Source organism: Pelobates fuscus, chromosome 5 (assembly GCF_036172605.1).
Source record: "Pelobates fuscus isolate aPelFus1 chromosome 5, aPelFus1.pri, whole genome shotgun sequence".
Lineage (NCBI taxonomy): Eukaryota > Metazoa > Chordata > Amphibia > Anura > Pelobatidae > Pelobates > Pelobates fuscus.
In genome coordinates this window covers 346856205-346879467 of record NC_086321.1, presented here as the reverse complement: position 1 = coordinate 346879467, position 23263 = coordinate 346856205, and the positions used below count along the sequence as shown (strand labels likewise).

General features: G+C 39.6%; 1 protein-coding gene across 2 annotated transcripts in view; it reads left to right on the top strand.

The window, feature by feature from the left end:
* The window catches only part of RANBP3 (RAN binding protein 3), a 38688-nt gene that overhangs the window by 1458 nt on the left and 13967 nt on the right, over positions 1-23263 (top strand). Inside the window, exons 2-8 of one of the 2 annotated variants that reach the window (XM_063455839.1) lie at positions 11176-11231; positions 12727-12763; positions 18127-18213; positions 19325-19396; positions 21107-21172; positions 22014-22106; positions 22786-22898. In XM_063455839.1, the coding sequence (XP_063311909.1) occupies positions 11176-11231; positions 12727-12763; positions 18127-18213; positions 19325-19396; positions 21107-21172; positions 22014-22106; positions 22786-22898 (524 nt within the window). The remainder of the gene's footprint in view (positions 1-11175; positions 11232-12726; positions 12764-18126; positions 18214-19324; positions 19397-21106; positions 21173-22013; positions 22107-22785; positions 22899-23263) is intronic. The other variant, XM_063455840.1, reaches the window with a different exon arrangement.

The window sequence follows — 23263 nt, the reverse complement described above, 5'->3', positions numbered from 1 at the left end:
TTGACCACTCCGCCTCCCACAGTGTTGCCCGGCACGCTTGGCTTCTCGTCTAATCCAGTGCTTCTCATTGAGGATTAAAAGCGCATGTGTGGTGAGTGCCATGCTTGATCAAATACTTGTCCTGGAGAGGCATTAAATACAATGCTTTCCAATGATCGGCATTTGATGTTCAATGTTGAACTCTGTTGTGAGTTCAGAAGCAAGTCTAGTAGCTGTCAGGGAGACCGCCTCTAGAGCAGGTGTGTCCAACCAGCTGCCCATGGGCCGCACGCGTGCTAAAACTGCTAGTAATGCAGCCCAGTTGCCGGCCAGGCGGCGAGGGAGGCAGGGTAGTGCTTTACACACTGTTCTCCTCCTGCTTAGTTCCCTTGCATGCCCTGTAGTGAGCTGGCAGCCAGGATATGATCCTCATAACTACTGGGTGTGCGGGCGACCTGTGCAGGAAGAGCATAGAGAGCCCAGCAACCCTCTGTCCTCACTTGCCACCAGGTACCTAGGATCCACTCTAGCCCTCCCAGAGCAAGGCAGGGAGGCTGGGTGGATCAAGTACTTAGTGTGTATGAATGTGATTGTTGTGTGTATCTATGACTTATGTGATTGTGTGTGTGTGTGTGTGTGTGTGTGTATATATGTGTTTAGTAGATAGTTTCCTAATTTGGTATATTTAGATATGGCAATCCCACATAAGAATAGCAAATAAGAGTTATCTATTAAACAATTTTAATATCAAACTTAAGAAAAGGGTTTTTACAGTTTTACTTGTATACATTAACTATATTAAAGATTTGATGTGTGGCCCAAGACAATTCTTCTTTGTTTAATGCGGCCCAGGATAGCCAAAAGGTTGGACACCCATGCTGAAGAGGTATGTTTAGCCCTGCAATCAAAACATTGCCATTTAGTACATACAGCAATGTTTTGATTGCAGGGCTAAAACGATAGAGACACTGCGCTCAGACTACTTAATTGAAATGAAGTGGTCTGTGTGCCTCTAGTGTTCCTTTAAAAATGCAAAACAAAAAGTCAAAATGTTCAACAGGAGATTAGGAATAGTCGCTTAACAACAACCTTCCCTGGCAGTTGTTTCTATTATACGATCGGATGAGTTGGACGGCTTTGTAAACTGATGGCAGCCATACTTTTTTTTTTTGTGAACCCTACCAAGGTACACCAACCGGCACAGTCTTGCAGTCTTAATCTCTTTCAGGGGAGGAGGGAGAGTCCAGTCCGAGTTGTGCATGCAAAACCTGGTTAAAATAGATACCTGGCAGCATTTTATGCTTTTATAAGGCAACCTATTGGTGACACTGCCGCAAGTACATATAGAAAAAAATATTTATATTTAGCGATTCTGTGTCTTTTTCTAATGTATGGGGACAGACCTTATGCCATACATTCCTGGACAACAGAGGATTGGTTATACTCCAAGTACAGCTATAGTAAGAAATTATTTCAGTGGTCTGGGTGCCAGGTCCCTCTAGTGTTAACCCTGCAGCTGTAAACTATGTTTACACTAAGGTTAACCCAGCCTCTAGTGGCTCTCACTGACAGCAGCTAGAGGTGCGTCTCACTGTGAAAATCACAGTGAGAAGACGCTGGACGTATATAGGAAAGCATTTAGTAATGCATTCCTATGGGCGGTTTGAATGCACACGCGGCTCTTGCCGCGCATTCGGTGTTGACGTCGGCAGGAGGAGGAGAGTTCCCGGTGCTGGAGAAGGGTAAGTATTTTAATCCCTTCAGCCCAGCGGGAGTGGGACCCTGAGGGTGGGGGTACCTAAAGACCCTATAGTTCCAGGAAAATGAGTTTGTTTTCCTGGCACTATAGTGGTCCTTTAATCCGTTAGGCACCAAGATGCCCTGCTGTGCAGTTTTACTGCACCAATCCAATTCTTCTACTAGAATACCACTACTTTAGACTGTACTGGTTTTGGTGCTTAGTGTCCCTTTAAATAAAAATACAAAATTAAGAAGAAAGTATTCATAGGGTTGTTTATAATTTATAAACTAGTGCAGCAAAATATCAAATGTACTTATTCCTTTAAAAGGTTCGTAATTTGGGAATTCAATTATTTCTGTAGAACAAATTATTGCAAGGACAGAATTACAGTTCTAAAGCTAAACAATTGGTCCGCAAAGACTAACTTTAATAGCCATCACAGAATCCAAAAAGCATAACGATAAACTGTTCTTTACCTATATCTTCTCATTTGTAAAAGACAAGTTGGGCTGTTTTAATAGGATCACTTTGAGTCTTTTATTAAGTCTTCTCATTGCCAGTTTCTGCCAAATGTAGTTGTAAGTTTTGTTATTTTTTTACTCTTCCAAATTAAACTTTTAACTCTGAATTTCACAGGTCATATGTGTACTATTTCAAATTCCCTAGTACAGAAATACCCAATACGAATTATTTTGTCAGGTTTTTGGGGAATTTATAGGATCAGATTAAAGACATTCCCAAATTGTTACATGCCTCTTTGCTTTCCAGAGACTTTAGTTGGTAAAGTGAAACTAAGCGCTGCAGTATATATTGGCGCTTTATAAATGGCATTTATGAATAAATCTAGTAATAAACCATAGTAACCAGCATGACAGCTTAAATGTATTTGTTTAGTAGATTGGCCCGCATGTTGATTAGTTACCGTGAGTTCTAATCACATTGGCTTGACTGATTACTATGATTGCCTCCCTGAGTGGTCAGACAGCCTGGGAGCCAATTACTGACTTGCTGGACTTCTCTCTTTGAGACAGCGAGCAATAGCTTATTTGGCTATAAGTGAACATGAAAAGGTCCCCTGCTGCAGCTTCACTATTCCTTCTGCAGATAATCAATAGTGATGATCTCCTGCCTATCCAGTGTTCATTATAGAGAAGCATTGAAAGGTAGGGCGGATGTGGAACAATCTCCTGGAAAAACAGCTGGAACGGCTTTTCATGGAGAATTAGTGAAGCTAATGCTTCTCTACGAGAAGTCCTGACTTTAACATTTAACAAGTGAGGAAAATCACCCGCTTTGCTGTGTGACAGCTATGACTGCTCCAGGGTTAATTGTTAGTGTATTTTTTTTTGTTCAACCTTAAGGGCTCGGACCTACCATTCCAGATGCCAAGCAAGCAGTTTAAATCTTCTAGCTTTGCCATGGGAAAGCAGCAGTGCTGGTTTGCTGTAGGGGTTGCGAGTGGTCTGCACTTCTGGCAGATGCAGACCATTTGTGGCGCATGAGGGGCACACTGTGATTCTTTTACTCTCACCAGAAAGAATGCCAAGATATCTTTACCACTAGATGCTTCTTACTATGCGTTGGGGGAATTCTAAGATATCATTGCTTTCTTCCTTTACATTACATTAAAAGTCTTTTGAAGGAGATTTATTTATTAGGGACTTCGTCATTTTATCTAGTTCATCATTTAGTAGATAGGTGCCCTCGAAGGCACGATTGCAAGTACCTAGGTTGAATACGTAGTTTAGTTTCATGTTTATTTACACATGGGTTATTTGCTCACTACTGGGTCTTCTATTCATCTATTGTCTGACGCATTTAGTTATTTTTGTGACATTAGTACCGAAGACTTTTAGTTCTTGGAATTTTTATTTATGCTACTCAATGTCCATGTTGCAAATACTATTGCAACTGTTTATTTGATGGGCGTTATACCTTGACTCCTAAACAATTAGACATTAAAGGATCACTATAGGGTCAGGAACACAAACATGTATTCCTAACCCTATAGTGTTAAAATCACCATCTAGCACCCCTGTGCCCCCTCATGCCTCCATAAATATAGCAACATCTTACTGTATTCAAGCCAGAAGCTGTAACTCTGCATGCTGTTTGCCTCAAAAAAAAAAAAAAAAGCAGTCTGCTGACATCATCAGAAGTGGTAGCCTGATCCAATCACAGTGCTTCCCCATAGGATTGGCTAAGACTGACAGGGAGGCAGATCAGGGGCAGACCCAGCATGATTCAAACACAGCCCTGGTCAATCAGCATCTCCTCATATAGATGAATTGAATCAATGAACCTCTTTGAGGAAAGTTCAGTGTCTGCATGCAGAAGGAGGAGACACTGAATGTTTGGTTGCATTTTTTAGGCAGCCATGACCCAGGAAGGATCTCTAACAGCCATCTGATGAGTGGCCAGTGAAGTTTTCACTAGGCTGTAATGTAAACACTGCATTTTCTTTGAAAATATAGTGTTTACAGCAAAAAGCCTGACGGTAATGATTCTACTCACCAGAACAAATTCAATAAGCTGTAGTTGTTCTGGTGACTATAGTGTCCCTTTAAATCACTTTGCTTATGCAGCCCTGGTCACACTTCCCAGCATATGACCTTCGCAAGTCTCCCTACACAATTCTTGTAAAGAGAAATCTAATGTTTAAACTTTTCTTGCACACTATGTTTAACCCCTTAAGGACACATGACATGTGTGACATGTCATGATTACCTTTTATTCCAGAAGTTTGGTCCTTAAGGGGTTAATTTAGAATTAATTATATCCTGTTCTGTTAATAACCCTCTAAAGGGTGCAGAAGCCTTCTGTATGTGATTAAAGTTCAAACAGAGAGGAGAGAGAGTTTCTTAGTAGATAGACCAAAAGAAAGGATGGAGGATAGACCAAAAGAAAGGATGGCGTCAAAACTTAACTTTTATTGCGATAAACAAATAGAATCTTTACTACACCACAAAAGTAATAGTTGAAACATAGGTATAATATATAATTGATTTAAAACATCCACACAGTTACTGGAATAGTGCTATTAATGGCCTCATATCTAGAATCAAATATCGCTACAAACAAAACTGGCAGAGAATTGAACAGTAAGTCTGCAGTGGCAAGATGTATACACCAAAGCACTGTTTTTTGATGTTTAGTGTCCTTTTTACTCTTACTACATAGGTAGTGCATTTATGGGGGCACAGGGGGAGAATATTTGTTAACCTTGTGTCTTTTCGTTATTATAATTTTTTTTAATTTTTATTTTTTTTAGGGTGGCGGGGGGGGGGGGGAATATATAATGTCTACCATTCCAGTCAATTTGTATGATTTATAGTTCAAATAGTAGGGAGGGAATTACAAGTAAAAACTACAATTGTGTAGTATTTTGTATCCTGCAACTGCACGTTTTCAGGGCAGTTGTCAAATCCAAAAACTAAGTATAATTGTATTTAATGTAGATGCCTAGGGCCTTTTTTATTAGGGGCATTTTGTTCTAAAAAAGACTTGCAATTTTGGCAGACTGATTTTACTGGACCCATGTTGCATAAATAATGGTACCCAATATATGGCATTTTAAATAGCAAACTGACTTTTATGCAATAAAAAAAAAGTGGTCAGGGTTAGTAGTAACCCTTTAAGCTTGAATTCTAATTTTTGTGAATAACCCTGTAAGTTTACATTCACCTCCATTCACCCACACTGTACAAGACCATTTTACTAAAATTGTAGGGCTGAAATTTACATTAGGACTTGGTGAGCTCAAACAAAAAAGGACAAGGTAGATTTAAGAATCTGAATTGTAGAGCTTCATGTAGGGGCAGTTCCACCAAACTTAAACACATACCGTACATATTATATAAGATACATTTATCGGTTCTGTAGCTGTATTCATACTGACTGAGTACTAGGGTGCCAATTAGAGTTAATACAACTTTGATTTTCATTGTACAGAAAAAGAGGGTGGTGGTAATATGGCGCTATAATGTGCTGCTAAAACCACAGTGAAATCAACCACACAGTTTCACAGAAAAGCATAAAGCAAAATATATAGTGTGTGTGTGTGTGTGTGTGTGTGTGTGTGTATATATATATATATATATATATATATAGTGGATAGCGCACTGAAAACCCAAGAAAGTATATCAGGGTATTTTATACAAATGAAAAATATACAATACATATACCCATAAAGCAGATCTTTGTCCTGATATCTCTGAAAAGAGTAAAGCTTACATAGGGCAATATTGTACTGATAAGTATCCAGATATCATATGTATGTGTTTAAATGGTAGAAATTCCTACTCACATTTAAATGAGCCTGTATTCAAACTGGCTCAGGTATATAGGCATGAGTAGGATATACAGGTCAAATCCTTCAGTGGGTATGTTCCTCCCCAATATGATTGAATATGGGAAATCAGAGAACAATAGTGAGGAAAAAAGTTTTCAACATTTATTACAAACTGAATAATAAAATCTTACATTGAAGAAGTATAGGTTCACGCGTTGTGATTTCCCATATTTAGGAGTTAAATCACTTTGTTTCGGTTTATGCAGCCCTAGCCACACCTCCCCGGCTATGATTGGCAGAGCCTGCATGAAAAAAAACTGGTTTCACTTTCAAACAGATGTAATTTACCTTAAATAATTGTATCTCAATCTCTAAATTGAACTTTAATCACATCCAGGAGGCTCTTGCAGGGTCTAGCAAGCTATTAACATAGCAGGGAATAAGAAAATCTTAAACAGAACTTGCAATAAAGAAAGCCTAAATAGAGCTCTCTTTACAGGAAGTGTTTATGGAAGGCTGTGCAAGTCACATGCAGGGAGGTGTGACTAGGGTTCATAAACAAATGGAGGATTGAGCAGTGAGGCTGCAGGGGCATGTTCTATACACCAAAACTGCTTCATTAAGTTAAAGCTGTTCAGGTGACTATAGTGTCCCTTTAATCTCCTTGCCAGTCATGAAATCTAAAGGTTATGACCCTAAATCCTCCTAGCTTTAAGGTTTGTTGACAGATTAAAGGCAAAAGAACCATGAAGCCTTTTTTCTTTTCTCTATAGTGTTGACATGAGAAGTATAACTCCTCTTGTAAACATCAGACAGGCCGCTTCCCATTCTACCACTGCAGGAAAGTAGGCAAATAGGAGAATAGTTGTAACTGTAATTTAGAAAGATTATGCGAGGGACAAGATAACACAGAAAAAGGAGGGTGTATCTTAGAGTGAGATTTGAGCTACATCTTAGATTTATCGCTAAATCTAATACTGGTGTTTTATTAGTCTAGTTATGTCTCACTGAGTAATAAAACCATGGAAATTAAATGTTGTGACACTTAAATGTTGTGACACTTAACTTTTGTTCCTTGGTTCTAGATTCTAAGAAAATGTAAGCACTGGCTTACCCCAGGGCACATGTGATGTGTGTTTACCTTTTAAAAAATAAAAATAAATAAATGTATATGTTTTATTGCAAAATTCTAAATTGGGGAGATTTAGAGGGGGTGGGGGGTATAACTAATGGTACCCAATATATGGCATTTGAAATAGAAAACTGACTTTTATGCATTTTAAAAAAAAAAGTATGTAGACTGTGCAAGGTTTACTTTCAAATTTTGCAAGACTAGGATGTTAATAATGACTTCCATATTTTTATTTCCACACTGATGAGCCTTTTTTCCCTCTTAAATGGACACTAAGCATCATATAGATCGTGTGCAGTCTCACGCAAATTAGGAGTTCTATCACTTTCCTTATGCAGCCCTTGTTGAACTTCCTCTGGCTGTGACTGAATCACTGCTCGAAATACCCCTTTAAAATCCACTTTAGCTCAATGAAGTTGTTTTGGTTTGTAGATCAGGCCCCTGCAGTCTAACTGCTCAATTCTCTGCCATTTAGGAGTTAAATCCCTTTTGTTTCTGTTTATGCAGCCCTAGCCACACCTTCTCTGGCTGTGACTCCCATGACAAACATGGAAGGGGAAATCATTTTCAATCAGATATTCTAGCACAGTGTGTTTTTTCTTTTAGTTTTTAAAGTTTAAAATTAGGTCTGCCGGCCGTTTTCAAAATGCAGGAGGGTATGGGCAGTAGGACCAGGGTTTGCTTGAGTGTTTAGATGTCAATCCACTGAACAGAGCATGCTCTCTTTGCCGCCCACCTTTGTCCCGGAAGGCAGGTAGGGAGTATTGGCAGGTAACCATCACTGTTAAGCTCAATGCCTTGTTAAGCCCAAAAAGTGAGAAATAAATATGGAAAAAAAAAAAACCTGATATTGTTAACCGCTTAAGGACTGAGCCAAATGTATATGTTTTGATCAAAATAAAACGTAAACAAAACTTGGAATTTGACTATATAGAAACATAGAATGTGACGGTAGATAAGAACCATTCGACCCATCTAGTCTACCCAATTTTCTAAATATGTTCATTAGTCCCTGGCCTTATCTTCTAGTTAAGATAGCCTTATGCCTCTCACACATGTTTCACTCCTTTACTGTGTTAACCTTTTCCACTTCAGCTGAAAGGCTATTCCATGCATCCACTACCCTCTCAGTAAAGTCATTCTTCCTGATATTATTTTTAAACCTTTGCCCCTCTAATTTAAGACCTATCCTCTTGTTGTGGTAGTTTTTCTTATTTTAAATATAGTCTCCTCCTACTGTGTTGATTCCCTTTATGTATTTAAATGTTTCTATCATATCCCCACTGTCTTGTCTTTCCTCCAAGCTATACATGTTAAGATCCTTTAACCTTTCCTGGTAAGTTTTATCCTGCAATCCATGAACCAGTTTAGTAGCCCTTCTCTGAACTCTTTGTAAAGTATCAATATTCTTCTGGAGATACAGTCTCCAGAACTGCGTACAATACTTCAAGTGAGGTCTGACCAGTGTTCTATACAATGGCATGAGCACTTCCCTCTTTCTACTGCTAATACCTCTCCCTATACAACCAAGCATTCTGCTAGCATTTCCTGCTGCTCTATTACATTGCCTGCCTACCTTTAAGTCATCAGAAATAATCGCCTCTAAATCCTTTTCCTCAGATGTTAAGGTTAGGACAAATATTCTGTACTCTGCCCTAGGGTTTTTACGTCCAAGGTGCATTATCTTGCACTTATCCACATTAAATGTCAGTTGCCACAACTCTGACCATTTTTCTAGTTTACCTAAATCATTTGCCATCTGGCTTATCCCTCCTGGAACATCAACCCTGTTACATATCTTAGTATCATCAGAAAAACGTCATACCTTGCCATCAAGACCTTCTGCAATATCACAAAGAAAAATATTAAAGAGAATGGGTCCAAGTACAGATCCCTGAGGTACCCCACTAGTGACAAACCCATGCTTCGAATATACTCCAATAACTACAACCTTCTGTTGCCTGTCACTCAGCCACTGCCTTACCCTTTCAACAATATTAGAATCCAAACTTAAAGGTTGCAGTTTATTGATCAGCCTTCTATGTTCAACAGTGTCAAAAGCCTTACTGAAATCTAGGTAAGCATTGTCTTCTGCACCTCACTGATCTATTATTTTAGTTACCCAATCAAAAAAAAAAATCAATAAGATTAGTTTGGCATGATCTCCCTGAAGTAAACCCATGTTTTCTCTGATCTTGAAATCCATGTGTTTTTTAGATGTTCAACAATCCTATCCTTTAACATGGTTTCCATTACTTTCCCCACTACTGAAGGAAGGCTTACTGGCCTATAGTTGCCCGACTCCTACCTTTCTTGTGAATGGGCGCAACATTTGCTAAATTCCAATCTTCTGGGACTACTCCTGTTAACAATGATTGGTTAAATAAATCTGTTAAAGGGAAACTCCAGGTCCCCTCTCCCTCCCAATCTCCGGTTGCTGAAGGGGTTAAAACCCCTTCAGTCACTTACCAGAGGCAGCGACATGTCCCACGTCGCTGCTTCTTCCGCCGCTCCTCTTCTACATTACGTCGGCCGGTGGGCGAGACTGATCCCGCCCACCAACCGGGGAGACCTAATGCGCATGCGCGGCAATGTCGCGCATGCGCATTAGAGCCCCCTATAGGAAAGCATTGAAATGCTTTCCTATGGGGAATTGAGCGACGCTGCAGGTCCTCACACAGAAAATCTGTGCTAGAGACACGGAAGTACCCTCTAGTGGCTGTCTAGTTAGTAGACAACCACTAGAGGCGGAGTTAACCCTGCAAGCTAATTATTGCAGTTGATAAAGAAATACAAATATATAGAATTACACTTGCAGGGTTAAGGGTAGTGGGAGTTGGCATCCAGACCACTTCAATGGGCAGAAGTGGTCTGGGTGCCTGGAGTGTCCCTTTTAATGGTTTTGCTAGTACACCACTGAGCTCTTCTTATAACTTTGGGTGTATTCCATCAGGTTCCATTGACTTATTTGTCTTTACTTTTGACACTTACAATAGAACCTCTTTCTCTGTAAACTCAAATGTAACAAATTACTCATTTGTCATTTTTCCTAACTGAGGCCCCTTTCCTTCATTTTCATCTGTAAATACTGAACAAAAATGTTCATTGAGGCAGTCAGCTAGACCTCTTCTACATACCTTCCATCTTTTGTTTTTAATCTAACTAATCCTCGTCTTACTTGTCCTTTTCTCATTTATGTATCTAAAACATGTTTTGTTCCCCCCTTTTTTACTGACTGTGCTATTTTCTCTTCTGTGTGTGATTTGGAAGCTCTTATAGCTTGCTTAGCCTCTTTCTGCCTAATCTTCTAGATTATTTTGTCTTCCTTACTGTGTTTTTTTTTTTTTTTTTTATATAAATATAATTACTAAATGCATAGTTTTTTTTTTTTTTTACTATTTTGGCCACATATGCGGAGTACCACAGTTGTTGTCTGTTCAACCGTAATTCACCTCCTTCATATTAAGTGCACCCACACTTATTATAAATAATTTTAATTCATAGTGTACGGAAGTCCAGCGTCAGGTGACCAAAAGTCACCTAGTGACCTGGGAGCCCCTCTAGTGTCTCTAAAAAAAAAAAGGCAATAATTACCTTTTGCAAGATTAAGGGATCTGTGAATATGCACCACGACCACTTTAATGAGCTGAAGTGTTGTGGGTGTCTATAGTGTCCCTTTTTAAATTAGACTTGCATGTTTTATTTACTATATATGTACTTGTCAGCAATTCTAAGTGAATGTTTACATTTTAGACCAAAGAAACTAAAAACGTAGGCCAGAAAAGACAAATTCTGCTGACATTTTGAAATTAATTTTCAATTACCAAAAATGTACACTTCGGTGAATAACACTTAAGTTTGAAACCGCATCTCTAAGGACTGAGTCAATGGTTTTATCAGAGTAAAACGGCAAAAACATACGCGTCGCGTTTGTGTGGTAGCCTGGAGTGTCCCTTTAATTTATTCAAAATAAGATTAATGACTTGTTTCAGTTATGACTTTAGTTTTGATTGCCACTGTCTATTCTTTCAGAAAAACCTGCTATAGCACCTCCTGTGTTTGTGTTTCAAAAGGATAAGGGTCCTAAGGTAAGTGAAGAACTTGTTTTATAAGGGTATGTAAATGGTAGATGCCACAGATTGAAGTTTTAATTGGCTTAACCCAGATGGAACTATTTTGAGTTAATCTGATCCTCAAGCCATAATGTGATGTAAGCTCTAGCACAGCTTGCAGTTTTACATGCTTTTTATATAACTTATTCATATACACTTTTCTGAACTTCTTTCAATATGAGTGGTGGTTCCTGCCTCCATTGCTTGTCATATCATTTATTGATGATGTTTGTTTACCTTACATAGCTTTATTGTAACTGATTTTCACAAAAATTAACACATGCTGCTAAAATACTTGACCCTGAACTATTGCCCCATTAATGTTAACCCTGTTAATGATATTGGGACATTCCATGCTTTCCGACAGAGAGGGCTTAAATCAATGAATACCTGGGGATTCCCTGTCTGCTAGGGTTATGTTTAGTATCCCCAGACTTTTTGATGAGCTGCAAACAGCTCTTTAAATGGTAATTTAAATGCATTTTCAATAGATTTCAGTGTGAGCATTGTTATATCCCTGCTCACGCCACTAACCCGAGGTATCAGTAGTTTTCTAGGGTTCCTCTAAGTCAGCTGGGACCATTTTTAGTGGCCCCAGGCTGACCAATGACCTCTATGCAGTGCTGAAAGTCACATTCATTCATAAAATCGATTGCTCAGTGAGTTTTCAGTGCTGCAGTTTTCTGAATGGGTACCCCCTCTCCCCAGAGTCTGATTAGCCCAAACAGACTCTTCCAGCCTTTCCCCAGCTATTTGTGACCTGTGCTGGGCTCTGCCAGATGCCCAGAACTAATCACAGTAATCGACTGGAAAACGGGACTCTGTTTATAATTACACTGAGTGTAATTATGAAAAATGCCTGCAGATGGTGGTCACAAACAATTATTTACTGTGTCCTTAGGGTTGGGGCTAGTGGTGTGTTGGGTTATGAAATGGCTAGATTTAAGGGTGAGAATAGGATTAAGAGTTAGTGATAGGTAAGGTTTAATGCTGGGTTTGGGTTAATGCTGTTTTAGTGTTGGTGTAGTGTTATGGGTAGGCGTATGGTTGGTTCGCTTACACACAGGAGTGTGGAAATGTTAAAAAAATAAATACATTTACTTGTCCACAGGATTAAAGTTGTAACCCTATCCACTTGGCCCTCAAGCTACTTTTCCTGACCAGCAAAATAATTTTAATTGGAGATACTGTGGTCCCTACCTCTGTCCTTCCTTAGTGTTTAATTGTTTTCCTATTTATTGCATCTTCCTTCTGTTTACTCTCCCCATTCATCCTATGCTTGCCTATCCTGTACTTTTGCATCTCCTGTGTTTTAAACTTCCACTCCTTTATATATACCTCATTTTTAATTTTTTCGACTTTATCAATCTGTGGTACCTATCACCTTTAGTGCTGGAGCAGGTTATTTTGAATCTTTCACATTCCGTGTCATGCAGATCTTTACTTAAATGTCTGTGGCTTTGTTTTCCAGAGATCTGCTGATGGTTCCAGTCCAGAGCAAGGTGAAGGTAATGCATATATTTTAAATCACAATACAATAGGATAAAATTGTGTGTATGTGTATATATTCCAAATCCATGTGTTTTGGTGCATACATCAGTGGTTCAAAAAACAGTCCTCATTGCCCACCAGCAATTCAGGATTTATGTATTTCCCTGTTTTCCAATTCCAGTGGAGATACTGACAAAACCTGGACTGTTGGTGCGTCTTGATGACTGGTTTGGGAAACACTGGTATATATCATTCCCCTGCAGTCTCACTACTCAACTTTCTGCCATTCAGCACTAGCCACACCTCATCTGGCTGAATCGCACACAGCCTCCCTACACACTTCCTGTAAAGAGATCTAATTTTTAAACTTGTTATTGCACAGTTTCAATTTAGAATTTCTTATCTACTGCCCAGTTAATAGTTAAAATAATGAGTTAATAGGACTTGCAAAGAGACGTGTGTGGTTGAAGTTTATATAACATAACTGTGCTGCAAGATCTGATTAAACATTTTAAAAACAAATTAATGTTGGCTGTGTGGTTCATAGCCAGAGGAGGTGTGACTAGGACTTTATAAAGAGAAACAAAAGTCTCTAAGTCTAAACTAATGGCAGAGAATTGAGCAGTGAAACTTCAAGGGCATGACCTATAGTTTAAAATGTCCTCATTAAACTAAAGTTTTGATGCTTGGAGTATTACTTTATATCTGAGGTTTTATAGGATATGTCTGAGGTACATGATCAGATGGAAGGAGCAAAGTTAAACTTTTTTTTTTTTAAGGGAAACCAACACTTCTCTGGAAATTGCACCATTGAATGAAACACTGAAACCCACCTATAACTTTTCCTGGACTCTATCCTCCCCTCCACTTTTTATTTATTTATTTTTCCCTGCTCCTAACATTTTCTGTTTTCTTTTAAACTGTATATTAAAGGAAGACTAGGGCTTTAAAACGACTTAAAGTAAATGAATTGTTAATGGTGCGCGGAGTCTTTACCGCGCCTTATTTCATACCTTCAAGTGTTCATATAGTTTTTAAATTGGGTAATTGGAGTTCCCAAAGTATTACTCGCTATGGATTGAGTCTAGTATAAAAAATAACTATAATATTCTTGTATGTTGAAACAAATGTGTAGATGCCTAGACAGTCCCTTTAGCACAGTGGTTAGTCCATGATGAAAATCAGTCTGTAGGTAAAGAATGTGACTGGCGGCACTATAACCATTGGAATTTTAAAAAAAAATTGTTTTTAAATAAATAATAATGCCTCGACACTTATGTTTGTCTATTCAGTGTTACGCCATTTTTAAGCAGTTTAGCACTAAGTTAAGGTCTTTGCCACCCACTGCTTGGTCCCTATTGGAGGTATGGCTAAGACAAAGATTACACACCTCCTTGTAGCCATACCAGTTCATACAAGCAATGAGCTCTGTGATAGGCTGAAAGTGATCAGCTGACACTCTCGGCAAATCACAACCTTCCTTTGCGGCTAAGGCTTCGCCGTCAGCCCAAGCACCATATAGAGAAAGGGCTACTGGGATTCTTGTTTAGCTTTAAAACATTAAAAGGACACTATAGGCACCAGAACCATTACAGCTTAAGGCTTCGGTTCTGGGGCATATAGCTTGTCTCCGCAGACTGAACATTTTCACCTGTAGTGGCTGTCTGAAATAGGAACTTACTGGACAAGTTCTTGCAATCTTTGCAGGACCTATGACCTAACGCTCTGCGTTGATTAAGTGCAATTCTGTGAGGAAATGCTGACCTGCACAGAATGGTGCTTTTTTGGGGTCGGGAAATTTGGCATACTTGTAAAAAGCACTTGGTTATAGCTTTTTATCTGTCACAACAGATATGAGTCCTATCTAAAATATAGTATTTGCATATTTTCTAAAACCAAACTTAAATTAGTTTCTCTTTAAGACAAATCTTGTAAAAGGCAAATTTGTAAAATTATATTGGCCTGCTTTTTCCACAGTATTTGCTCAGTGGCAAAAATAATAAAATTTGGGTGGGGCTGGGGGTTGGCACAAATGTAACCTGTGCAGTCCCTTGCTAGCTGGATTCCAATATAAGCATTACCAAAAGCTGGATTTTGGATGGAAATTAACAGAATTTACTCACACATTCTCAATCGGCAAGGGTTCATTAGCCATGGGACGCAAATCTGAACTGCTTCAGCCCGCCATTCTTAGATATTGGCGATTTTTTATATCAGAAACCACGTGCGTAGTATGTCAGAGATTACACAAACTCCTCTGATGAGCATATGTTGCATTCCATGGAGGTCTTGAGTTTCCAGGATCCCTCTGGGCTTCCCCAAATTGCTATTGGAGTCTCCTCCTTGCTGGAAATGGTCATTAAGACCATATTGATGGACCTCAGACCCATATATCGGAGGATATAACAATTTTAATATTGTCCTCAAATTTGTATATGTTGAAGAGGCCATAACCTTTCAGAGTAACAATCCTGCCGAGCTGTAGAAAACAGTTCATGACTTGTAAAAAGATCATACCATGGATGGAATACCACCCGAAGCACTGCAAACAAGTGAAAACCAGTGGCCTATCTGATAATATACCAGTTTTGAACTGCCTGACTTTTAATGGAATTATTGCCCCCAATTCAAGCAAGCGTGACCTATTTATTGGATATTTCGTCTGCTAAACCATAAAATTCCAGAATGGTCAAGACAAGGAAGCTGTTCTAAATGCTATTAAAAGCAAAACTTTGTATTAATTGAGGGGTTGGATCTCCCATTCTTAGCCAACCTATTTAGGTCCACTTTGCTCTGGAGGAGATCACTTTATCTCTTCATGTTACCACTATCTTCCATTGGGCTGTGATATCTTTGGGCATTTTTTTTTTTTTTTTAATTCTTTATTTATTATAAGGCAAGACACCACATGCATTTAGAAAACAACAGGAAATAACAGGATCTGATGGCCTACAACATCGCATATAAGAACACCGAAAACAGTAACAGGCATGTTAAAAATGTAAAAGAAACAACTATATAGACTGTCTTGAAGGTGTCACAATGAATGCTTGTCCTTTTAGCCATAGTCCAAAAGGTGTTAGATGGTCATGGTGTTGCGCCTTGTTGTTTTAAGGTTAAGTAATATAAAAATTCGATCATTCCCCATACACCGTTCGAACTAACGTAGCACTCGTGGTCATTAAGATGTAGGGCATGTACTCTCATCTAATAAACCGTCTATCTCCAATCTAACATACGAGGCCCCCTGCGTAGGTGGACTAGCCGACCCTGCATCATCAGAATGGTCTATCGAACCCACCGCATCGAAAGTGCTGTATTGGTTCCCAATGCGTCAATCGTGGAAGTTTGTCCATAGAGGGAACTCAGTAAAAAGGGATAGGTGGTGTAAATGGAAACGATCGTAGAAAAGAAAGGGAGAGATTAAAGAAGGAGGAGGGTTGTCCACTGGGGGGGGGGGGGGGGGGAGGGGGGAGAGAGGGGAGGGGAATGGGAGGGGAGAGTGCAATATACTAGATGCTATACAGCTAGGGGAGGTAACAAAGATCAAGGAGCCCAAGGCACGGGTCATAGGTTGGAACCACCCCATCGGGGTCTCGAGAGGTCCATCGCAGGATGTCATATTGATGGAGTAAAACGGGGCTAAGGATTTGACATCCGAGGCCGGGGATATCTTTGGGCATTAATCATATTTTAATTATTACAAACCCAAACGGTTAGCTCAGACCTCAGTTTTTTTTTGCTTTTTTTCTGCCAACAATACAAGGCCTATGGCTTCTACCACTTGCATATATTAATGAACACTATCTGCTTTGTTTATACCAGCAGAGTGACGCTCACTGGAGTTAGCTGTTACTTGAGCTTGCAACTTGGCAGGGACTCATCATGTTTTTCAGCCCAACTTACTCTTTCTGCTGCTTTTAATTTTCAATATCTTCTCTCTCTTTCCCATGGCCTCTTGTGTTTTCTTCTTTTTCCCCCTTCTGTTGTTATTTTCATTTAGCACATATATAATTTGCAATGTAAGGATAATCATTCAAGCATTTTATCACATTAATTTTGTATGTGCGCTGGAACTTAATTTGTATTTCTTCATATTATAAACCTCAAGTAGCCCAGATTCAGCAAATGGTCCAATAGTCAACACCTACGTACTCCTCATCTTAGTTGCTTATTTAGGGGGAGCTGTACATTCTTATCTGTTGTCAATGACCATAGTTTCTTGTACAATTTTTTATTTTTATTTTTTTTTTTAAGGTTGTCACAACACACTATCTTGTAATTTCATGTCTAAGACCTATAGTTTAGGTTTCCTCCCCTTCCCATGCAAACCCTACATCTCTTCTGCTTCAGAGTGATATGTATACTGTACTGCTCTTTCAGCATTGGTCAATTCTGAATGTAATGTCGTGCATATTTCAGATTGTTGCAAAAAATAAACAATTAAAAAAACAAAAGTTTAAAATATGAATTTAATAAAGGCCTTAACTTCAACTTCCTGCCTGCAAATTCCATTGTAATTGTGGAGATTTTAGCTGTATTTGCTGGCTTACATTTCTAATTGGTACATTTTGGGCAACGTCTACATATTGTAATACAAGTGACTACTATGGCAGTGGTTCTCAACAAGTGCGCTACAAACTACGTTAAAGGGAAACTATATAGTCATCCAGACTGTCTTTAGAAAAAGCAATGTTTACATTGTAGGTTTAAGTCCACCTCTAGTGGATGTTAGTGTGACAGCCACAAGAGGTGCTTCTGTGACACTGACAGAGTAAAACTTGGTCACATGACGCAGAACCCCCCATTGCAAAGCATTGATTCAATGCTTTCTTATGGGGATGTTTGAATGCTCTATGGGGAGCATTGGATTGGACGTCTGTGACTCCTCCATTACTTCGCAGGAGGCAAACAGTGCAGAGGGAGACTCGGTGCTGGAAAAAGGCAAGTAAAACTATTTTGTTAGGAATACAGATTCGTGTGCCTTTGGCAAATTGACTCATTTGCTGTAATACTGTAATGCAGTGCTTAAAATCCAGTAATTTTAGCTTGAAAAATGTATATATCTCTTTAGTAGGGCAAGTGTATTGAGAAAATGTGATGTTTACAACCTGCTGCTGATGGTAAAAAGAAAAAAAAACAGTTGTTGTGCCTTAATAATGTTCGCTTATTGAAGTGTGTCTTGATTCCAGAATGATTGGCAACCACTGCCTTGTGGTATTGAATTCTTTTTCATAATCTGGACTGTGGGCATTCAGACATTGGTGAAATAACAAAAGTGTTATTACAAACTGAAACTCAGGCATACCCACACACTGCTGATTACATATCCAGTTTGCCTCTGAACCTGTCATCACATTATTTTTCTCTTCCTTTGCAGATTCTGACAGAGAAGATGGAAGCTACTGCCCCCCAGTCAAACGAGAACGTACCTCATCCTTTTCACAGTTCCCGCCTTCTCAGTCTGGTAAACTTAAAATCTTTCTTAAAATAAGTGAGATTGAAACCAGTTTTGTTACGTACCTTTTTTGACTCCTTTTCTGCATGTGACGCTAATGATAGGTTGATTGCAACAGCTGATGTTCTCATCCCTTCAGCGGCACCAAGTCGTTGGATTCCTGATTGTAGCAGAGGGACAGCGCAATCGGGCGCTTTTTTCCATATCTGTAGATGTCACTCTGAGTACTAACAATACTAATGTAGCTAGTCTATGAAGAGTTCATGTCCAGTCAGAACATATTCACTTTAGAGCAGGGGTCCTCAAACTTTTTAAACAGGGGGCCAGTTCAAGGTCCCTCAGACACTGGGGGCCGGACTATAAAAAAAAAAAATGTGAACGAATTCCTATGCACACTGCACACACGCACACGCATAAGGACATACGTGCAGATACGTTGACATACACACGCACACACTGACATACATGGCTAATTTTGCTTACCTTTTTTGCAGGTGAGTAGCTGTGGCTGATGGGAGTCGGTGTGCCTCCCGCGGCCTGTCTCTCCTCTCTACCCTCCGGGGCGGAGGGAGCTGGAAGGAAGTGTTGGACACTTCTTCCCAGCAGTACTTTGCAGCTGAAATTTTTTAAAGAGGCCCGGTCGCTCTATTGCACGGCCGCAGCGCTGACCGGGCCCCTGAAGATACAGGGCCCATCAGGTGGCCCTGAGGTCTTGGGCCGGGTTCAGGACCTTGGCGGGCTGGATTCGGCCTGCGGGCCGTAGTTTAAGGACCCCTGCTTTAGAGGAACACTCCACTAGTTCATCAAGACCTTTCTCTCATGTGTCGGAACATTCATTTTATTAAGTGAGCCCTGCAACTATCATTTGATTTTACTTGCAACACTGTCCCTCATGTAACCATTGCAATGTTCCAACTGGTGGTTGTGATGGAGAGGCTATTAAGGTAATCAAAAAAACTGTCTTCTTGACGGCAGCAGTGTGGTAATCTTTAGTAGCGGCATCCCGTGGACAAATACTTGCGTTGCAATTTGACACTGTACAGTGCAAAAGAAAACTTCAATGATTTGCATTAAAATAATTTCTCCTTGTTTTAATTGATGGTTTCCCTATTGCTTTCAGTAACGAAGAACAATGTATTTATGCCATCCAGTTTTTGCCAGCCTTCTACTGGTAATTCTGATTCAGAGCCAGGTGAGATGCATCCCAAGTAACTATATTAAAAAAAAATATATATTTTGAAACGTTTGTGGTCCTGTGATGTAATTTTGGGCGGTTAGATATTGTGTCGTAATTGCTCATGATTTAGCAGGCCTGAAAACATTCATTTTTTTTTTTTTTTTTTTTTTAAAACTGTTTTTATTTCTTGTTTGAATGATCTGAGGGTTGAGGAATTCCTATCATTCTGGACATGACACTGTGTGCTGGGCAGCCAGTATTGAATCTTTTAGCCCTGCTGTATGCAAGCAGTCCAAGCTGGTCCTTGGGAGGATATGATGGAAGTAAGCCACTGTAATCGCTCTATTGGTAATGAGCCAGAGTGCTGCAGCCGGGTTCCCAGCATACAGTCTGCTTCACTGAGGTCCTGTACTGCCAGCAACAGAATACTGTTGTCTCCTCTCATTGGAGGAGCATATCAAACATTCCCCCACTAGATACTTTAACCCTGCAGTTCGCGCCGCATCGGGCACACATGGGCGCCGCAAAAGGTTTTCCCAGTGCTATGATCATAGCACTAGGAACTGTGCCTCCCTCTCCGCTACCGGCTTTGCAGGACTGGAGGGGAGATCAGCGATGTAAACAATGTAATGTTGGCCAACCGGCAGTGGAGGGAGGCTGAAAGGACCCGGGGGAGCTCTAACCTGCAGCTCTGCCGGGATCTCCTCTGGCAAGCTTGGAGCGTTGCCGCGGTTACTCTCACCAGAGCTTCCCCACCGGACCACCAGAGATTCGTACTGTCCCCCCTCCTAAGCAAAGGTAAGCAGGGAGGGGGGATATGAAAATGTATAGTGTGTTTTTTTTTTTTTTTAAAATAAAAAAATATACAAATGTATATTTATTAATCTGCCCTCCTACCCCCACATAACGCCCCTCCACACGCACACACTGCACCCCTCACGCACACATTGCCACCTAATACACACACACTGCTCCACCCACCTTGCCCAACTCTTACACACAAACACACACTGCACCCTTCACGCATGCACACACACACTGTTACCCCTTTCCCATACTACAGCCCCTATCCCAGCAAATCCTAGGTAAGTTGTCAAACTGACTACTTACCCTGGGAGGGCACCACGGCACTCCTGGCACCATAACCACTACAGAGTGCTGTAGTGATTATTGTGCCTTGATTGTTTCCTTAAATAAGTGCCCCTCCCAAGATTAGGTTCAGGATCCGCCCCTGAACCACTATATGCTGCAGTGCTGTACATATACTACCTAGAAATCTGTTTTGACTTGGGGCGCCTTGGAAAAATATTGAAATATAAAGGGTGCCTTGAACCTAAAAAGTTTGAGAACCACTGTTTTAACCCCCAATTACACCACAGAGACTCTGTGAAACATACTTTCATTGTAAAGAGGTAGTTGACAAAATAAACTCTGCTGAGCACATGAATTAGCATCTTCCCAATGTAACATGGTCTCCTCTACACCTAGGAAGGCAGTGGCACTGCATAAAAAACTTGCTAAAGTTGCCTGAACCCTAATGGATAATATTTTTCTGTTAAAACAAATTGGGTCCACATGCTGTTCAAGGAGGTCTCGGAGGCTTAAATTCCAATTATTAAAAAATAATTATAAATCTTGTATGTGAATAAATTGCATTTTGGAGAAATGTCTTTAGTTTACCTGACCTTTGTCCTGTAATTTAGTAATCGGCTTCCTTTGTTTCAGAGGAAAAATGTGGTGGATTCAGACTAAAACCCCCAACTCTAATTCATGGCCAGGCCCCCAGTGCAGGTATGTACATATTAAACCTGGAGTCTTAAACGCTGTTCATGGTAACTGTCAGTTTCAAATTTATATTGCACCTGTAAATATTTATTAGGTACCGACAAGAGTTGATGTCTTCATGGTGTTTGTGAAATCAACAGGTTAATTTTTTTCCAAGGGACAGTCGAAGAATCTGTGTAACTTTAGCTTTCTCAAACCATTTTATTGTTTACATCATGCCCCTGAAAACTCTCTGCTCAATTCTCTGCCATTTAGGAGTTAAGTAACTTTTTGTTTTTGTTTAAATCCCTTTTGTTTCTGTTTATGCTGTCATAGCCGGTGGGGCCAGGGCTGCATAAACAGAAACAAAAGGGATTTAACTCCTAAATGGTAGAGAATTGAGCTGTGAGACTGCTGGGGCATGATGTGTACACCAAATATTAAGCTTTATTGGTACTTGGTGTCCCTAATAATACCATGAAGACCTATAGCCTCTTTTCCCCTGGCTGAACACTGTTTTTTTTTTGTTTTTTTTTATCATTATTTTGAAATTGTATTTATTTTTTTAAATCTGTTCTTATAGAACAGTATGTTTACGTTAAAGTTCCATTATATGACTAAATGATAAGCACTTTTAAACACACACTGGTCTCCTGTGAACTCTAGCAAGCTATTAACAGAGCAGGTGATAAAAATTCTAAATTGAACATATCTTTATGAAATACTCATTTATCAGTGGTGGTGGCGGTGCTGCTTTAATGTTAAAAATAAAAATAATACATTTTTATATATATAATATGTGTGGGGAAAAAGTTTTTTTTTTTTTGTTTTTAGACCGTATATAATGTTTCATTTATTTACATTTCAGGACTCCCAAGTCAGAAACCGAAAGAGCTGCAACGTAGTGTTTTGCGTCCAGCAGTATTACAACCTCCACAGCCCAAGAATTTTTCAACATCTTGTAAGCACTTCCTTTCTAAGACGTGTGTGTGTATATATATATCTGCCACAAGAATGTTAATGTATCTTGCTTATTTTACAATTGATGACGCAAGTTGATATATCTGAACCTTGCAGGAAAATGTCTTCTATAGACTCTATGGAATCATTTTGTGTGTTGGAGCAAAAAAAATTATATTAATTGGTAGGGTTTGTTGCACTGGCATGTTCGTATGAGGATGGTAACTGTTTCATTTAAAGCTGTTCTTTCACTGTCTGGGTTTTGATTTGATATCGCCGCTTGGGGCATGGTGGGGTGCGCCATCCTCTTCCTGGCACTCTTCAGCTCATGGTGCTTCAGCTGCCAGAAGCCCATGTCAGTGCTCTACTCTGGCGCATTGAGAAGGCTGCAGGGAATCCTCTATCGAAAGAGCTTATTTTCCCCACTTGTGATCGTTGTGAGGAAATGACCAGGCTTAATGGCGTTTGCTCCTCATAGAGCTTACAATCTAGAATGGAAAATACTTGGACAAAGTAATTCCTACTTTGTTTCAGTATATCTTTTGAATGGGTTGGAATTTAATAAAGATTCCATCTTTATGAATTACTTGTTTGGAGACTTGACAGTGCTGCGTTTAAATATGTGAATGTCTTCCCAACATTACTCTTGGTTTTAAGTATGCACCGTTTTTCCACTCCAGGTTTTAGCAGTGGAACTAATGGCATCAGTGTGTCCTCCGAAGTATGTGGCTCCTCCTTGGGTGATGCAATTTGCAGTCAAGCTTCATGTGATATTGTAGCGGATGCTGAGAAAGTAAGCAAAATTAATAATTACTCTTTGGGTCCTATAGGTTTCTTTGCAAATTAAATACAAAAAATGTGTTCTTGTAGTATTTTTTGCCTGCTAAGCTTCAACTGAATGCCCTTAATTGATTTTTATTTTTGCCCGTGGCAAAGGGACCAGGCGCATGCTTGCCAGATGGTGCCATAACCACTAAAAGCTATTGTAATTATATTTTTCAAAGGCTGCAAGCACCATCCCACAGTTCCAAACTGCTGTCCAATAGTTGGGGAGGTAATGATCTTATTATTTCTTTTTAAAGTTTAGTTTTCTTTAAACTAGTAGTCTTTGAGACAACCCAATTATAGACATGCGAAACAGGCAATGGACACACTGTT